Genomic DNA, 13,582 nt, shown 5'->3' on the forward strand with positions numbered 1-13,582 from the left:
GGCAGATCCCGTGCTCAACTCTGCAAAAGAATATGACCCCTTAAGCGCTGGAGACGTATCGTCTCCGCCCTCAAAGAGAAGAAGGCTAGAATCTCCTCCCGAGCCACCAAAGAACCTTGATGCTGTGCAATCTGAGACAAGATGCTTAGATGCTTTTCCACCATCACCAACGGAAAAACAGGTGCTTCCATTGTCCATGGCAGTGAGCCGTACTACACAACAAAACCCAAGTTCGGGTCAGCTTCCACACAGTGTGGTGCAAGAACATGCCAAAGCAAAGCCAGCTTCGATGGCAAGACCTGTGTCACCCCCGCCCACAAAGATTCGCAAAGAGTCCTCGCTCCCGGTCAAAAAGCAGCCCGTGAAAGTCGAGTCACTGACGCCTCGGAACGTGGCCAGCGCCCCAGCGCTCCTGAAAACGAGGTTGACAGTGCTGCAGAAGTTGCACCAGGAGATGCAGACCCAGAACAGCAAGCTTGCGAATTCAGACAGCAAATCCAAGTCGCTCGTGCTAGATGAACAGGAATTGATCAAGTTCGCCCTCGACGAAGAGGAAGAAGCTGCCAAATTGAGTGGCGAGATCTACAAGAATACCATGGCTCAAAATATTCTACGAACCAGAAAGATGACCGTGGAGGAATGGGTCAAAAGAGTCTCCCAGTGGACTGGAGCATCAGCTACGGCGAAACCCGATACCAAGCAACCTGGTAAGGGCGATGAGCTTCTTGGTGTTGGCTTGTCATCTCTTCAGGAACAGGTCGCGGTTCTCAAGCACCTCCGGACGCCTCTGGAAGGCCTCGAGCAATACGGTTATGTGACCAGGCAACCATCCGACTCAGAACTTGCCTCTGCGAAAGCGGGATTGGTAGCAGGCAGGGGTTTCGAAAGCTGCGATCGATGTGGTACGAGGTTTCAAGTCTTTCCAGGTCGAGATGAGATGGGTCGCTTGACAAGCCAGGGACGTTGTCGTTACCACTGGGCTCGACCAAATCGCACGATTCCTCTGAAAAGAGATAGAATTCAAGGCCAATCAGAAGCAACCTACCCCTGCTGCAATAAGCCACAAGGCAGTGAAGGTTGTTCAGAAGCCGACTCACATGTATTCGTCGTCAAAGACCCCAAGCGTCTCGCAACAATCCTGCAATTTGAAGAGACTCCCGAAAAGTCCGGCGTTCGGCTCAGACAACCTGTTTCCTTCGATTGCGAAATGGGCTACACAACATATGGCATGGAGGTTATTCGAGTGACTGCCGTGTCATGGCCTGACGGGAGACTACTGCTTGATGTCCTGGTGCGACCTTACGGGGAAATCCTCGATCTGAATACCAGGTTCTCTGGGGTGACGAAAGAAGCCTATGCATCCGCGCTGCCGTATGAGGCCGCACTGTCTGACCAAGCCCAAGAAGCGCATCTCGACAACCGCCAGCTACGTAAAGTGGACTCGACGGCTGCAGCCAGGCAACTGCTGTTCGATCATATCAGCCGAGAGACTCCCCTAATTGGCCATGCAATCGAGAACGATCTGAATGTGGTGAGGATCATACACCCCTGCGTCGTCGACACAGTCCTGTTGTACCCTCATCCGCGAGGATTGCCGATCAGGTACGGGCTGAAGATGCTCAGTCAAAAGTACCTGTCTCGAGGCATTCAAACAGCGGGCGATGCTGGGCATGATTCCAAAGAGGATGCCATCGCCACGGGAGACTTGGTCACTAAGAAGGTGGCAGAGAAATGGAAGCTGATGAGATCTGAAGGGTGGGCGTTTATTGACGGAATACTCACGGCACCGGACGAGGCGAAGGCGGTGGAAGTTTAGAACACGTGCATATTAGCCTTCGTCCTCGTCCTCGTCCTCGTGCTTGGGACCTTTCCACTATTCCGTCTTGAGTCTAGTGGCAAGCAGTGCCAGTTTCTCCTTTAATCCACGATTCCACTTTGACTTGCAGCACGCGCCCCTTTCCGAACTTGGAGTCTGTGAACCGCGCCTGCAGTAGTAGCCAGGGTACAATTTCATCCACTCAATCGACGGGATTGTCCCCTGAAATTCTTTGAAGAGTGGGAGCCTGTTTTTGAGGCTGTATGAAATTGCTTGAGATTCCCAGACTCCGCCCTCGTCCTCGTCGTCCGAGTCCTGCGTAGGCGAAACTCACTTGCTGGGTCGAGTCGGTGACCCGCAACCAACCTGATCTCTACGGCTGCCTCCCACTGCGCCCAAACCACTGATCCCCAGCAGCGCCGCACCTCCTGAGCGATAGGCTGCGCACTGCAGCAAACTCACACAAGATGGGCAACCAAATATCCAAGATGATGGGGAAGATCTTCGGGTCGAGAGAAATGCGACTGTTGATGCTGGGCCTTGATGCGGCTGGCAAAACAAGTGAGTCCAAACAGGGCGACGGCGCAGTCCAATGCACCGTCTGGTTTCGCAGAAATGCATGGGTACTGACGTGTTTGCAGCAATCCTCTACAAGCTGAAACTGAATCAAGATGTCACCACGATCCCTACGGTCGGTTTCAACGTCGAGACCGTCACCTACAAGAACGTTAAGTTCAACGTCTGGGATGTGGGAGGGCAGGACAAGATTCGGCCGCTATGGCGACACTACTTCTCGGGCACCCAAGGGCTGATATTTGTGATTGACTCCAACGACCGAGCACGCATCGACGAGGCCAGGCAGGAACTGCACAGGATCATTCTGGACCGGGAAATGAAAGAGGCGCTCTTACTGGTGTTTGCCAACAAACAAGACATCCCAGGCTCCATGACCCCTACGGAGGTGACTGAGAAGCTACGACTGGGGCAATTAAAGGACCGAACTTGGTACGTGGTGCCTAGCTGTGCGACTACAGGAGAAGGACTGCTCGAAGGATTGGTGAGTTTGAACTACATCTTAAGATTATATTACCCGTATTGACTGGCCCTCGCAGAGCTGGCTCTCGACGAATGTCAAGGCCCAACCAAGGCCCGCACCCGCTAAATAACACACCTCAACTGATGAAGATAGTCTTGGCTTGCATGAAAGTATTCAGATTGGCCCGGTGGAAGGGACATGTGGCGACGATCTGGACAACAGCAACCACGATACCTACACGGGGGTGGATCGCATTCGAGAAGCATTAGATCAATGGAGTTCAGGGCATTGAGGTTTCCCAGCGTCACGACAGGGCGGGGAAGCTGTAAGAGCAGGGGACAGATCGATACTCTTGAGAGTGGGAAGGAAACTCGTGCATAACCACCATGACCTTTTTTTTGCTGTTGTTCGATTGCCCAACCTCATACCATGTTCGCGATGGGCAACTAGAGGGGGAACGGGAGGGGATGGATGGGCAGATCGCAGACATTCGACACTCTTTGAATTAGGGGAGACGCGAAACAAGTCGGCGAGTCAGGCATTGGCCGGGGGGAGGGGGTATGTTGGTGCAACCACCATGGATTGTCCTAGTGTGTACCTTTTTATGTCTGTACAAGTATGTACTATTCGTACGCCGGCACCAACCACTTTGGTAATGGGGAGAGGGCGCTTTCAAGGGAATAATAGACCAGAGTGAACGTTGTGATGGTGTCGATCCGAAGCCATGGAGGTCGTTCTGTGCAAACCATGCCGTTGTGACCGATCACCATCAACACGATCGTTAATAGCTCTTCATCCATTATGGAGAAAATAAACCCTCGGACGGTCTTGGAATGCTGCAGCTACTACACAAGGTGGGCAGCCGATACTTGTTCGGGGCACTGGCCGTCTGGTGCCCCCCACCCACTACTCGGGGCGAGCCATGCTGTTTACGAGCTGGATCATCTGCTCCCCATCGTCAAGATGGCCCCCTGGGCCCTTGTGACCCTCCAATGCATCGGATATGCACCTCGATGCCTTGGGTTGTACCAGTGACAACAGTGTCTTTATCGCCAGCTCCGGCTGCCCAACCCCTTAACGATCGCAACGGCGGACCTGCATGAACCCCTGAACCTCAAAAGGTAAAAGCCTAGCGGGCAGCAGATCGCAAATGCAAGGCTAACGGGTTCGTGTGGCCATGTTGCGGGATGGCACACTTTGCGAACAAAACAATTAAAAATCCTCGAGTTTCATCGTCTTCAGACATCCCGTCCATCCCATCCCATCCGCCTCGTGGCTGCCCTCCCTCCCCCCTCCTCTTCCTCCTCTTTCCGTCCTCGTCCACGAGAAGAGTCCATCATCTGACTCTATTTAAATCTCGACTATTGCTCCTCCTAATTACGCCATCCAACGCCATCTCCAGCTTTTTACGTCCTGCCGAGACCCGAACCATCCATCCCCCGCCCTCAGCCTGCTGCCACCTGCCACCTGCCTTCTGGCTCTGACGGCCCGAGCCTGCCCAAACCCCCGTCAAGGTCTCAAGCTTCCCGTCCCTCAGTGGCTTCACCTCCTCCTCCTCGTGTGGCATTGTTTTGAAGCTTTGGGAGCCACTTTTCTCTTCCCCTCATCCTCATCCACAAGGTCCCATCGGTGCACCCCGTGCCCGCTGGTTCCGGTGTCGTCAAAAAGCAGAGGGCTATCGTTGGGATCTAATTTGGTCCCAGGTCAACAGGGACCCTCCTTCCTCCGGGCACCTGCCAGTTTCATCCTCCATCTGAGCAGGAGCTGGGCCCTTAAGAAGCCCATTGCTCCATCTTTCGGCGTTGTCTCCCGGCTCTCTCTGGCGTTTAGTATTCTCTGATTCTCCGTCTTGTTGCATCCTGTCATCTGTTCATTTATCCTCTTACGGCCATGTCCGACCTGAACGGTACACCCAAGGGCACCTCCAAGCCCTCAGTGTTGATAGTGGGGGGTCTCGGTATATATGCACGCCCTCGAAGATGCATCCCCATGCGCATGCGCTAACAAGGTTCTGGCAGGCTACATTGGTCGCTTTTTGGCAAAATATATCCATTCGTATGACCTAGCCTCCTCGGTTCGCCTGGTTGACAAAGTCCTCCCCCAGCTCGCCCATCTTGCTCCAGAGTTCACCGAAGCATGCTCCTCGGACAAGTTTATCCAGGCAGATGCCTCTCGCGAGACCTCGATGGCTCGTATCTTCGAGCACCCGGATGGTCCCGGCAGAACGTGGGACTTTGTCTTCAACTGCGCTGGCGAGACGGCTTGGTCGCAGACTTCAGAAATATACAAACTGCGCTCGTGGCAGCTGAGTGTCACGCTGGCGAACGAGGCTGCTAAGCGCGGCGTCAAGTCCTTTGTCGAGGTCAGCACGGGCATGGTGTATGCGCCGAATCGTACGCCACGGAACGAGCAAGACAAGTTGAAGCCGTGGCTGAAATTGGCCAAGGTGAAGCTCGAAGCGGAACAAGAGCTGTCGAGGATCCCGGGGCTGAACCTGGTCATCCTACGTCTGGCGCATGTCTACGGACAGTATGACTCGAAGTTCATTGCCAAAGGATTGTGCCTGGCTCGAGTCTACCAGGAACAGAAAAAGGAGCTGAAATGGCTGTGGACCGAGGACTTGAGGATTAACACCGTCCATGTGGAAGACGTGGCGCGAGCGTTGTGGGCAGCGGCTGTGTGGAGATCACAGAATTCGACGATCCCTTCATCATCTTCTCCTACCATCACTCGGAGACCGACATTGACTAAGGGAGAGGACGCCCCGAGCGGCAACGTGCCTATTTTCAACATTGTGGACCACGGAGAGACGAGCCAGGGCAAATTCGCCGACATTGTTTCCAAAGTTTTCGACATAAGGACCGGCTTCCAGGGAACAATCATCTCCTCGTTTGCAAAGATGAACCTCGAGCACGTCGTCGATGATCTCAACGAGGACATTCTTCAGCCGTGGGCCGATATGCTCGAGCGAAAGGGCATCACGAAACCTGGGCCTCTCAGTCCTTTCTTGGAAAAGGAATTGCTCAAAGACACAGATCTGAGTCTCGACGGCAGTCTATTCGAACGCGTTGTGGGTTTTACCTACGAGCGACCTGAAGGCCTGACGGTAGAAGGCGTCAGAGAGATGATCTCAAGTTATGAAAAGATGGAATGGTGGCCGTGATGCGTGCTTTTTCTTTTTCGAGGGCTTTTTGTTCACGTTCCAGCGTCATACTCGAAACCTAGCCACAGGTGCGACTGTTCGGGGGGAGGGGTTGTCTTTTTGTTTGGTCTTTGGGTTCATTTCACCGAAATATTTGTTTGTGGGACACCAGTTACCACCTAGGCCTTTCTCTCATTCACCTTCTCCATCAAAGCATACGACCATGGCGTTCAGCCCTTCCATTCCAGCCAGGACTGAAACCAGGAATCGAAAAACGAAACAAACTCTACACCGAGGATCACGCTGTACATAACGAACGAGAAGAGTGCTGCACGACAAACGAAGTGAGCGTTTCTTGCCGACAGTTTTTTAATTGTGGGATTGAGGGGACAGGAGCACGAGGATTGGTATCACCGGGTAGGATAGGATAAGGTAGACCTTGTGCTGTATGAATGGAGACCAGCTGTTTCCTGCAATGCAACAAACACCTCTTGATTTGGAGGTCAAGGAACTCGTCGCACGTTGACATCTTGCTGTGACCGCCACCGTGCCACTGTTTGCTTCCCTTGATCCCGCTTCGAGTCCCTGTCAAGGAATAGCGCCGGTTATTGGGCCATCTAGCTCAGGCGAGTTCTCTTCTTTCAAGCCTCCTCCTTGCTGCTGCTGTTGATAATGCTATACAGAGGTAAGTTGATCTTGACGCCGTGTGGGTGAACACTGAGTTCGTGAGGAAACGGGGGGAGACGTTATACATCATGAGAAGGAATGCTGAAGAACAACACGTGTGTGTGGTGGGGGGGGGGAGGGGGGGAAAGGGCACAATTCGATATTTGATATTTGATATTAGATATTAATTAGATCACAATGGATAGACGAATGAATGAATGAATGAATGAACGGAAAGATCCATAACCCTGCATGACAACCCGAACTGAACTATCTCCGTTCTGGTCTGTCTCATTTGTATGTCTGTCTGAGTATCTGAGTATCTGGCTTGCTGCTTGCTTGCTCGCTCTTTGTCAGTCCATGATACTCGGTACCTACATACATCATCCTCGTCACCTTCGCCCTTGCCCGCGCTCCCTCCAAAAACCAGCAGAAAGTCTCGAAGCCCGACCAGAGAGACCTCAAGGTTTTCTTCTCGTTGGGGAGATGGAGCAGTCAGTCAGCCAACCAGCCAGCCAGCACATTCCCCGTATCCTCAGAGAACGAGGCGCACACAAACGACACAGCACAGAGCACGCAGCACAGAGCACACAGCACACAGCAGTGACTGATTGATTGACGATGTATGCATGCATGCATTCAGATCTGCCCGGATCCTCAAGAGCCCGCGGTGACGACGCACACTTTCATCCTCCAAACCCGCGTGCCCATACGAGCTGCGTGGCGGAGGTCGTTCTGAAAGTCGAGCCAGCCGGGAGCGATGGCCCGCCACTCGTTCTTCGTGAAGCTGTCTTCTGGATCGTGGCCCGACGTTGAGCTTGGCGCCCCTGCTGCTACTGCAGGAGCAACAGAAGAAGAAGAAGAGTAAGCCGCGAATGTTCGCTTGAGGGAAGAAGAAGATTCCGTCGCCGGTTTGGGGAGGTGCACGCTCGCCGTGGTGTCTATCATCTCGCAGTCTAAGCTGTCGCCGCTAGCTGGAGTCCTACTGGTTGGGGACTGGTTTGACCAGCCGAGACGATGATGAGCATCGCCGCCGCTCCTGTCCTCTTCGGGGAGAATGGAACTTCTATCCGCAAGCTGGCGGGTGGGGTGCTGGGTGCCTTGGTTCTCGAAGCGGCCAGCCGACACGAATCGACAGATGTCGTTCCATCCGTAACTGAGCACCTAACCCAGAACAGCGGACCGGGAGACGTTGGCGCGGTAGCAGATGCCGGTGAAAAAGGGTGCGAGACTGTGCTCCTCGACGGGTGCCGAGGACCAGTGGTACGCTTGTGCGAGGGACGGGGCCGCCGTGTGCGAAATGGAGTTGAAATGGCCTCGCGCAGGTAGACGAGAGACGCTGATATAGACCGACATGAGTGACGGAAGAGACGGCCGAATAACGCCCTGGGAGACCAGTGAGCGTGGCAAGACTGGGATACCCTCCGTCATGAATGGCACGTTCGATGGCGATACCCGCTGCTCGTGACGGTCGTCGTGGATGCGAGCAACACCAGAATGGCTCTCGTTCGCGGTGGTAAGGCTCGTGGTGTTGATCTTGATCTTCTTCGACTCGGGCTCCGCCTCGTCATCCAGTTCTTGCCCATCATCCAGCTCCTCAACTCGCATGATATGCATCTGCCACAGTTCCTGAAACGTGCGTGGGTCACTGTGGGCGCGGATCTCGGCGAGACGACCAATAAGGTCAACGATTGCCTCCTCTGTACGTTCGGCACTCATGTTCGGCTGGGGGTGAGGAACTAGTCGCGCAATCTGGGCGGCCAGGTTGTCCAGCTTCGTAGTAGCTCGACCTCGGACGCGAGCATGGCTCAAGGCCACGGGTGAAGAGGAACGCGTGTCGATCTCGGCCAGGTACAAGTCTTCCGCGTCAGCTGCTGCGACACTGCCCGCTCTGCCATGAGGCTTTGAGCCGCGTCCACGACGGGTGAACATCATACTGCGCATTTGGCGCCAGAGATCCTCGAGGATGGGATAGAATCTTTTTGGTTTCTTATTAGCAACGATCGTAAGTTGTGTTTTGCCCCCAGTGGTCGGCGTCCAACTGGGCATAACTCATGCATCATACCTTGGGTCTGTAAGGTGATCCTTGCCTCTCACGTAGACCAATCTGTCTTCCCCCTGGTCGAGCTCTGGCCCGCTCAAGAGCCACTCCGAGTCGGCTTTCCAGACGATGTACCCGAAAGCTCGGAGTAGGAGTTCGGTCATGTTCCTCAGACTGGCATCAGAGGCTCGTTGGATGAGCTTGTGGTGTCGATTTCGAATGACACGGACGACGCCACTGTGGAAAATCTGGTACTTCTCCGGTCGGATCTGTAGCCGACGGAAGATAGGAGCATAGAGCTCGCCGTTGGACTCGGCGGCGACGATCACGGCGTCGGTGAGTTTGCGTAGTTCACTGCCTGGGACGCTGCTCAGATTTGGGGCAGGAAACAGGTGAGATTGCGATCCTTGCGCGTCTGTACCGGGTGGTGGGTGAAGGTCATCCATGGCTCCCGGTGACACCATGTTGAGTCTGTTGAGATGTGTGTAGAAAGAGAAGATGCTCCAGAGAGGAAGAAGATTGAGCAGCGGCTGGGGGACGAGCATGGTCAGTCAAGGCAGAGATGAGGTGAATAGAAGGCAAGGCATTTAGGGCCAAAGCCTTCCATGAATTCAATAATGAATCGTGAATTCGACGGTTGAGGATGAGTTTTCATTGTCAGGATGCATTTGAAGCGCGTTTCTTTCAAACCTGGCTCACCCATGCTCACGGCCGTCTGTACTCTGCTGCCGGTGTATACTCACATAACCCCATCATTAGCCTTAGCTGGGCTTCCGTGCAAGCGAGAGTTCTGCAGACATTCGAGAAAAGGGAACAGGCAGCCCGAATTTACCGAAGGAAGAATATCATTTGACGTTAGAATTGGGCCAATCTCGCTACAAGCCACGTTGGTCAGATCGACGGGGGGATCAAGGGCCTGGATCTACACCCCAGCACAGGCGCTGGGAGCGTTTAGGCCGTTGAGCCCTGTCCTTCCCGGCGCTCTCGGGCTGTTGTCGGCAAGCGGACGCCCCTGGTTGGCAGCTGCACCAGCCTAGTGAGCCTAACAGCATCGTTCCAGCAGCCCCGGGAAACTATCACCGTCAGCCAGAGCTTGGACCCGTCATCCGCAATCCCGCCGTCTCCTCCTGACTTTTCCCTGCTCTGGTCTGTTTGCCTGCGTCTGGTGTCGGGTGCTTCATCCACCATCCACCATCCACCATCATCGTCGTCGTCCACATCATTCCCACCGCAACGCGCTTTTACATTCTCCTGCCTCATGTTCTCCTAGCCACGTTTGTACCGTTTCAGCTCCCTCTTCTTGCTCCTCTCTTACGCCCACACATCCGCCGACAATGTCATGGAAGCTCTAATCTATAATGACTCGCCCATAGCAGAATATTTGGAAGGAGACGCCATTCCCTTCGAAGCCACCGAACCCTCCTCACCTCCTCCCTCTTGCGCTCGACAAACCTACGCCCCTCGAGGCCTGCCCAAACTCCGCGAGCAATTACGCAGCATCCGTCAAACTGCCGTCTCTGTGACCGATGTCGCAAACGAACAGTTTCTCGAGCGGTTTCGTTACGTGATAGTCGCCTCCCAACTTCTGGCGGACGAACCGAAGCCGAGACGACACCTTCTCCAGAATGATCAACCTTTCACTCCGCGTACTCTCTCGGTCCGGGGTGCTTGTATAACAGCCGCAATTTCCTTTTTAATCGCATGGTCTCTACATCTGTTCCAGCGGGGGTTCAGCACGTCTCGGTCATATCATTCAACTTGGTCAGAAATATGCATATACTTGTCGGTAATTTTGGGGGGAGTTCTGGTTCTTTTCTACTTCGCTCGGCGCCAATATCTTGAATTTGTGCGGCAGACGGCAGGGTCGACGTTGGGAAATGTCGTGGCGAACTCACATAATTACGATAGTATTGCAGCTGAGGCGCTTCGTTTCATTCAAGAGGTCGAGGTGGTCTCTCGTGGTTATGAAATGTAGGTCCTTGGGTTGAGGCGATATCCTAATTCGCTTTATTTTGCTGACACACATATGCAGAAGCCACCCGTTGCCCCCAGTCAGTCGACTGGAAGACAAAAACTCACCCAGTCGCTGTCGGGATCTACGGGCCACTCTCGGAGTCACCTTGACGGCCAGTGTCGTACGATGCGTCGAAGCCCACAATGCCGTCCAACCATTTGTGAGGGACCTCGACCTGAAGAGGTACCATGACATATACGAGGTCTCGATGCAGGATTACACCGACGCCGTGGCGTTGGCGAACGACTCCCCCCTCGAAACCCGGGACTCTCTGAAAGAACTTCGCTTCCTTTTCCGACTCCATCTCATTGCAAGAAAAGTCTTCCTTTGTGATCTGTTGGCCCTTCACTCTGGATCCACCTGGTACAATGTCCGCCAGTGGCGGCTGATCTGTCACGTGTTGGAAGGTCTAGACGGTGCACTGACCCACGCAAGCCAACAACTCCACACTGCTGTCGTGCACGAAGAGTATGGCGAGGACGGGCCGGACACCGTGTCGGACGAGGCCGACTCAGCAGCTGAACGGAGCATGGACGCCATTACGCCGCAAAAACGACACACTAAGGCCCAGATACGCCGATTCGAGGCGGTGGCCAACGCTATCCGATCCTTGAATGCCAAAGTCCATCTTTTGAGGGAAGAGATCAACGCCCTAAAGTCAAAGGATGATTCCTCCCTCAGCATGGCCATCACTGGACACTACGAACACCTCGGGGCTGAGATTCGAAACGCCCTAGTCGAATGGGAAAAGGGGCGAAACACCATGTTCCTCAACGTTGGGACCGAATCTGATCATCGTTTCTCCAGAGCGTCCAGCGGCATGCGATCACCGGCGTCGCCATCTCCTAGCAGCCTGGGTGGGCTGACGGTGGTGGATGGAGGGCCGGCCGAAGCGCTAAGGCTGCTGAGTGGCGACGAACGTAGCTCGTCTGATGGAGTGGGATTGGACGAAGAAGTGTTTGAAGCGGTGGCCTTGCCACGCAAGCGAATGTCTTGGGCGCCAATGAGCCGCGAAGAGAAGCTCAACAAACTTCAAGAGGACCGGAGGAAGCGGGCGACCTTTCAGGAGCACGCCGAAAACACGACCAATATGCTGCGCGAACTGCAGATGGTCATCAAACACCGCCCTCTGGCCAGGTCCGATACGCGCATCACTTCGATATAACCCACCCCGGGGCGGGCTCGTCCGCCTGCACGTCGGTTTCCCCTGGTCCGGGGTCGGGGTGATTTGGAATCGAGACTTGCCTTGTTTCACAGTTGACGAAAAATATTTCATGAAGCACATGCAGGGAGTTTTGGGCGATGTTTCTCGGCCACGCGCCAGGTGTGGCTGGATTGCTTTCACTGGAGAAAAATCGGGCGTTTGCAAACAACCAAAAGGGGGTTCAGGCTCATCTACCGAGGCAACAAGGTCACATTTCGGTTGGAGATATTGTGTGTTTTTGGCAGTTAGACGCACGTTCCCAGATGATAGATGTCGAATGAGAGAGCCGGCGACTTGGGGGGGAGATGGTCTCAGGATCAGCTAGCTCCACGGAGAGCTGGGAGCGCGGTGTGTGACCATGAGGAAGGTCGAACAAGAAGGAAGGAATTGATGGTGAGACCAGAAGATTTACACATGTTTCTCCTTTGTAAAGTAGTGGTGGTGGTGGCCGGCCTGTGATGGTTGATAGTGTATGTATGAGGCCATATTCAAGGAGGGCGGTGGTACCTGATATTTAAAAAAAAACACTCGTACCAAAACGAACTCGGTACAAAGTACAATGCTGCGTCCTGACGATGCTTCGAGAACTGCATGACGTTTAGTAATTGCTGCAGAGCCCTCGCTAGAATCCCTCGGCCGGGAGGGAATATGGAACCCCCCAGTGACGATGCGGGAAAGCGAACTCGGATCTGCGAAGATGCCGGAGGGGCCACGAGGGACACAATGTCGTTCCCTTTCTGACTGGTTCATTGCCCCCTGTTGTTGCCGCGCCTTGCGTGGAGAGAGCGAGCAGCGAGCAGCGCCTGGACCTATGGGTAGCTTGGAGGCTTCTGGTTGGGTCTGAGCGCCTGAGCCACAGGGAGCGGGAACTGACTGTGTCCGGCACCGACGCCAGCCCAGTTGCGGCCAAGAAGCCAGTCATGCTTTGTTGCGTTATTTCCTGATCTTATCCTGGCAGCCACAATGAAATACCGTATGTAGGGAGGAGGGGTGGTGACAGCGACCTGTTTAGGTTGAGAGAGTCCACGTAACTAACTCCTTGCATTGTACAAGAGTCTTTGTATCTTATCGATATGGCCAGTATTTGAGTATAGACCAGGATAATTCTGGTCCGCCGTCGTGGTGGAGGTGGAGGTGGAGGTGGTGGTGGCGAGTTGGCACCAGAGAGTTGTTCGTGTATTATTGTACATTGATGCAGTGTCTTCTGTACGAGTGAGTATAGCCTCATCAGCGTCGTGGCTGCGTTGTTTTTCTCTTCCTCGTCTTTCGGGTCTCGTCACTTTTCGAATCGAATCTCGGAGATGGACTTGGAGATGCGGTAAACGGGCTCAGGAACGACGGGATGATGTATTGTGTTTGTGTTGTGTGGGTGTGGGTGCGATATTGGCGCATTGCGATTCCTTCCTCGCTTCCCGCACGATGCCTTGGCGCAGTCAGCCTAGTATACTAGCCTTTCCTACTTCCACCGAAATACCCTCCAGTCTCCCTCACATCTCTTCCAACAACCGCACTCGTTCGTCATCTCCTCACAGCCTGTCCTCAAAGATGAATCAAAAGGCCTCATATTGGCGCTCTCCGTCGCAAACCTCGTCCCTCCGAATGAATAAACCCAAACCCTCGCTCTGCCACCCCCCGGTGTCCTTTTCAAATCCGGTCAGCCGGC

At 54.2% G+C, this 13,582-nt stretch overlaps 5 protein-coding genes across 5 annotated transcripts; 4 read left to right on the top strand and 1 right to left on the bottom strand.

The window, feature by feature from the left end:
* Window positions 1-289: 289 nt before the first annotated feature.
* On the top strand, window positions 290-1,816 carry AYL99_11084 (hypothetical protein; the record flags this gene model as incomplete). The annotated part of the gene is made up of 1 exon (XM_018842590.1): window positions 290-1,816. One exon carries the CDS (start codon window positions 290-292, stop codon window positions 1,814-1,816), a length of 1,527 nt encoding a protein of 508 aa, XP_018688003.1.
* A 467-nt stretch (window positions 1,817-2,283) lies between these two features.
* AYL99_11085 (ADP-ribosylation factor 6) lies at window positions 2,284-2,982 on the top strand (the record flags this gene model as incomplete). The annotated part of the gene is made up of 3 exons (XM_018842591.1): window positions 2,284-2,377; window positions 2,458-2,873; window positions 2,929-2,982. The coding sequence occupies 3 exons, from the start codon at window positions 2,284-2,286 to the stop codon at window positions 2,980-2,982; spliced, it is 564 nt and encodes a 187-aa protein (XP_018688004.1).
* Window positions 2,983-4,742: 1,760 nt separating this feature from the next.
* On the top strand, window positions 4,743-6,015 carry AYL99_11086 (hypothetical protein; the record flags this gene model as incomplete). Its single annotated transcript, XM_018842592.1, has 2 exons — window positions 4,743-4,809; window positions 4,871-6,015. 2 exons carry the CDS (start codon window positions 4,743-4,745, stop codon window positions 6,013-6,015), a joined length of 1,212 nt encoding a protein of 403 aa, XP_018688005.1.
* A 1,809-nt stretch (window positions 6,016-7,824) lies between these two features.
* On the bottom strand, window positions 7,825-9,165 carry AYL99_11087 (hypothetical protein; the record flags this gene model as incomplete). The annotated part of the gene is made up of 2 exons (XM_018842593.1): window positions 7,825-8,638; window positions 8,726-9,165. 2 exons carry the CDS (start codon window positions 9,163-9,165, stop codon window positions 7,825-7,827), a joined length of 1,254 nt encoding a protein of 417 aa, XP_018688006.1.
* An 875-nt stretch (window positions 9,166-10,040) lies between these two features.
* AYL99_11088 (hypothetical protein) lies at window positions 10,041-11,880 on the top strand (the record flags this gene model as incomplete). Its single annotated transcript, XM_018842594.1, has 2 exons — window positions 10,041-10,672; window positions 10,734-11,880. The coding sequence occupies 2 exons, from the start codon at window positions 10,041-10,043 to the stop codon at window positions 11,878-11,880; spliced, it is 1,779 nt and encodes a 592-aa protein (XP_018688007.1).
* Between the last annotated feature and the right edge of the window lie 1,702 nt (window positions 11,881-13,582).

The sequence above is a fragment of the Fonsecaea erecta genome (assembly GCF_001651985.1).
Source record: "Fonsecaea erecta strain CBS 125763 chromosome Unknown Scaff13, whole genome shotgun sequence".
Lineage (NCBI taxonomy): Eukaryota > Fungi > Ascomycota > Eurotiomycetes > Chaetothyriales > Herpotrichiellaceae > Fonsecaea > Fonsecaea erecta.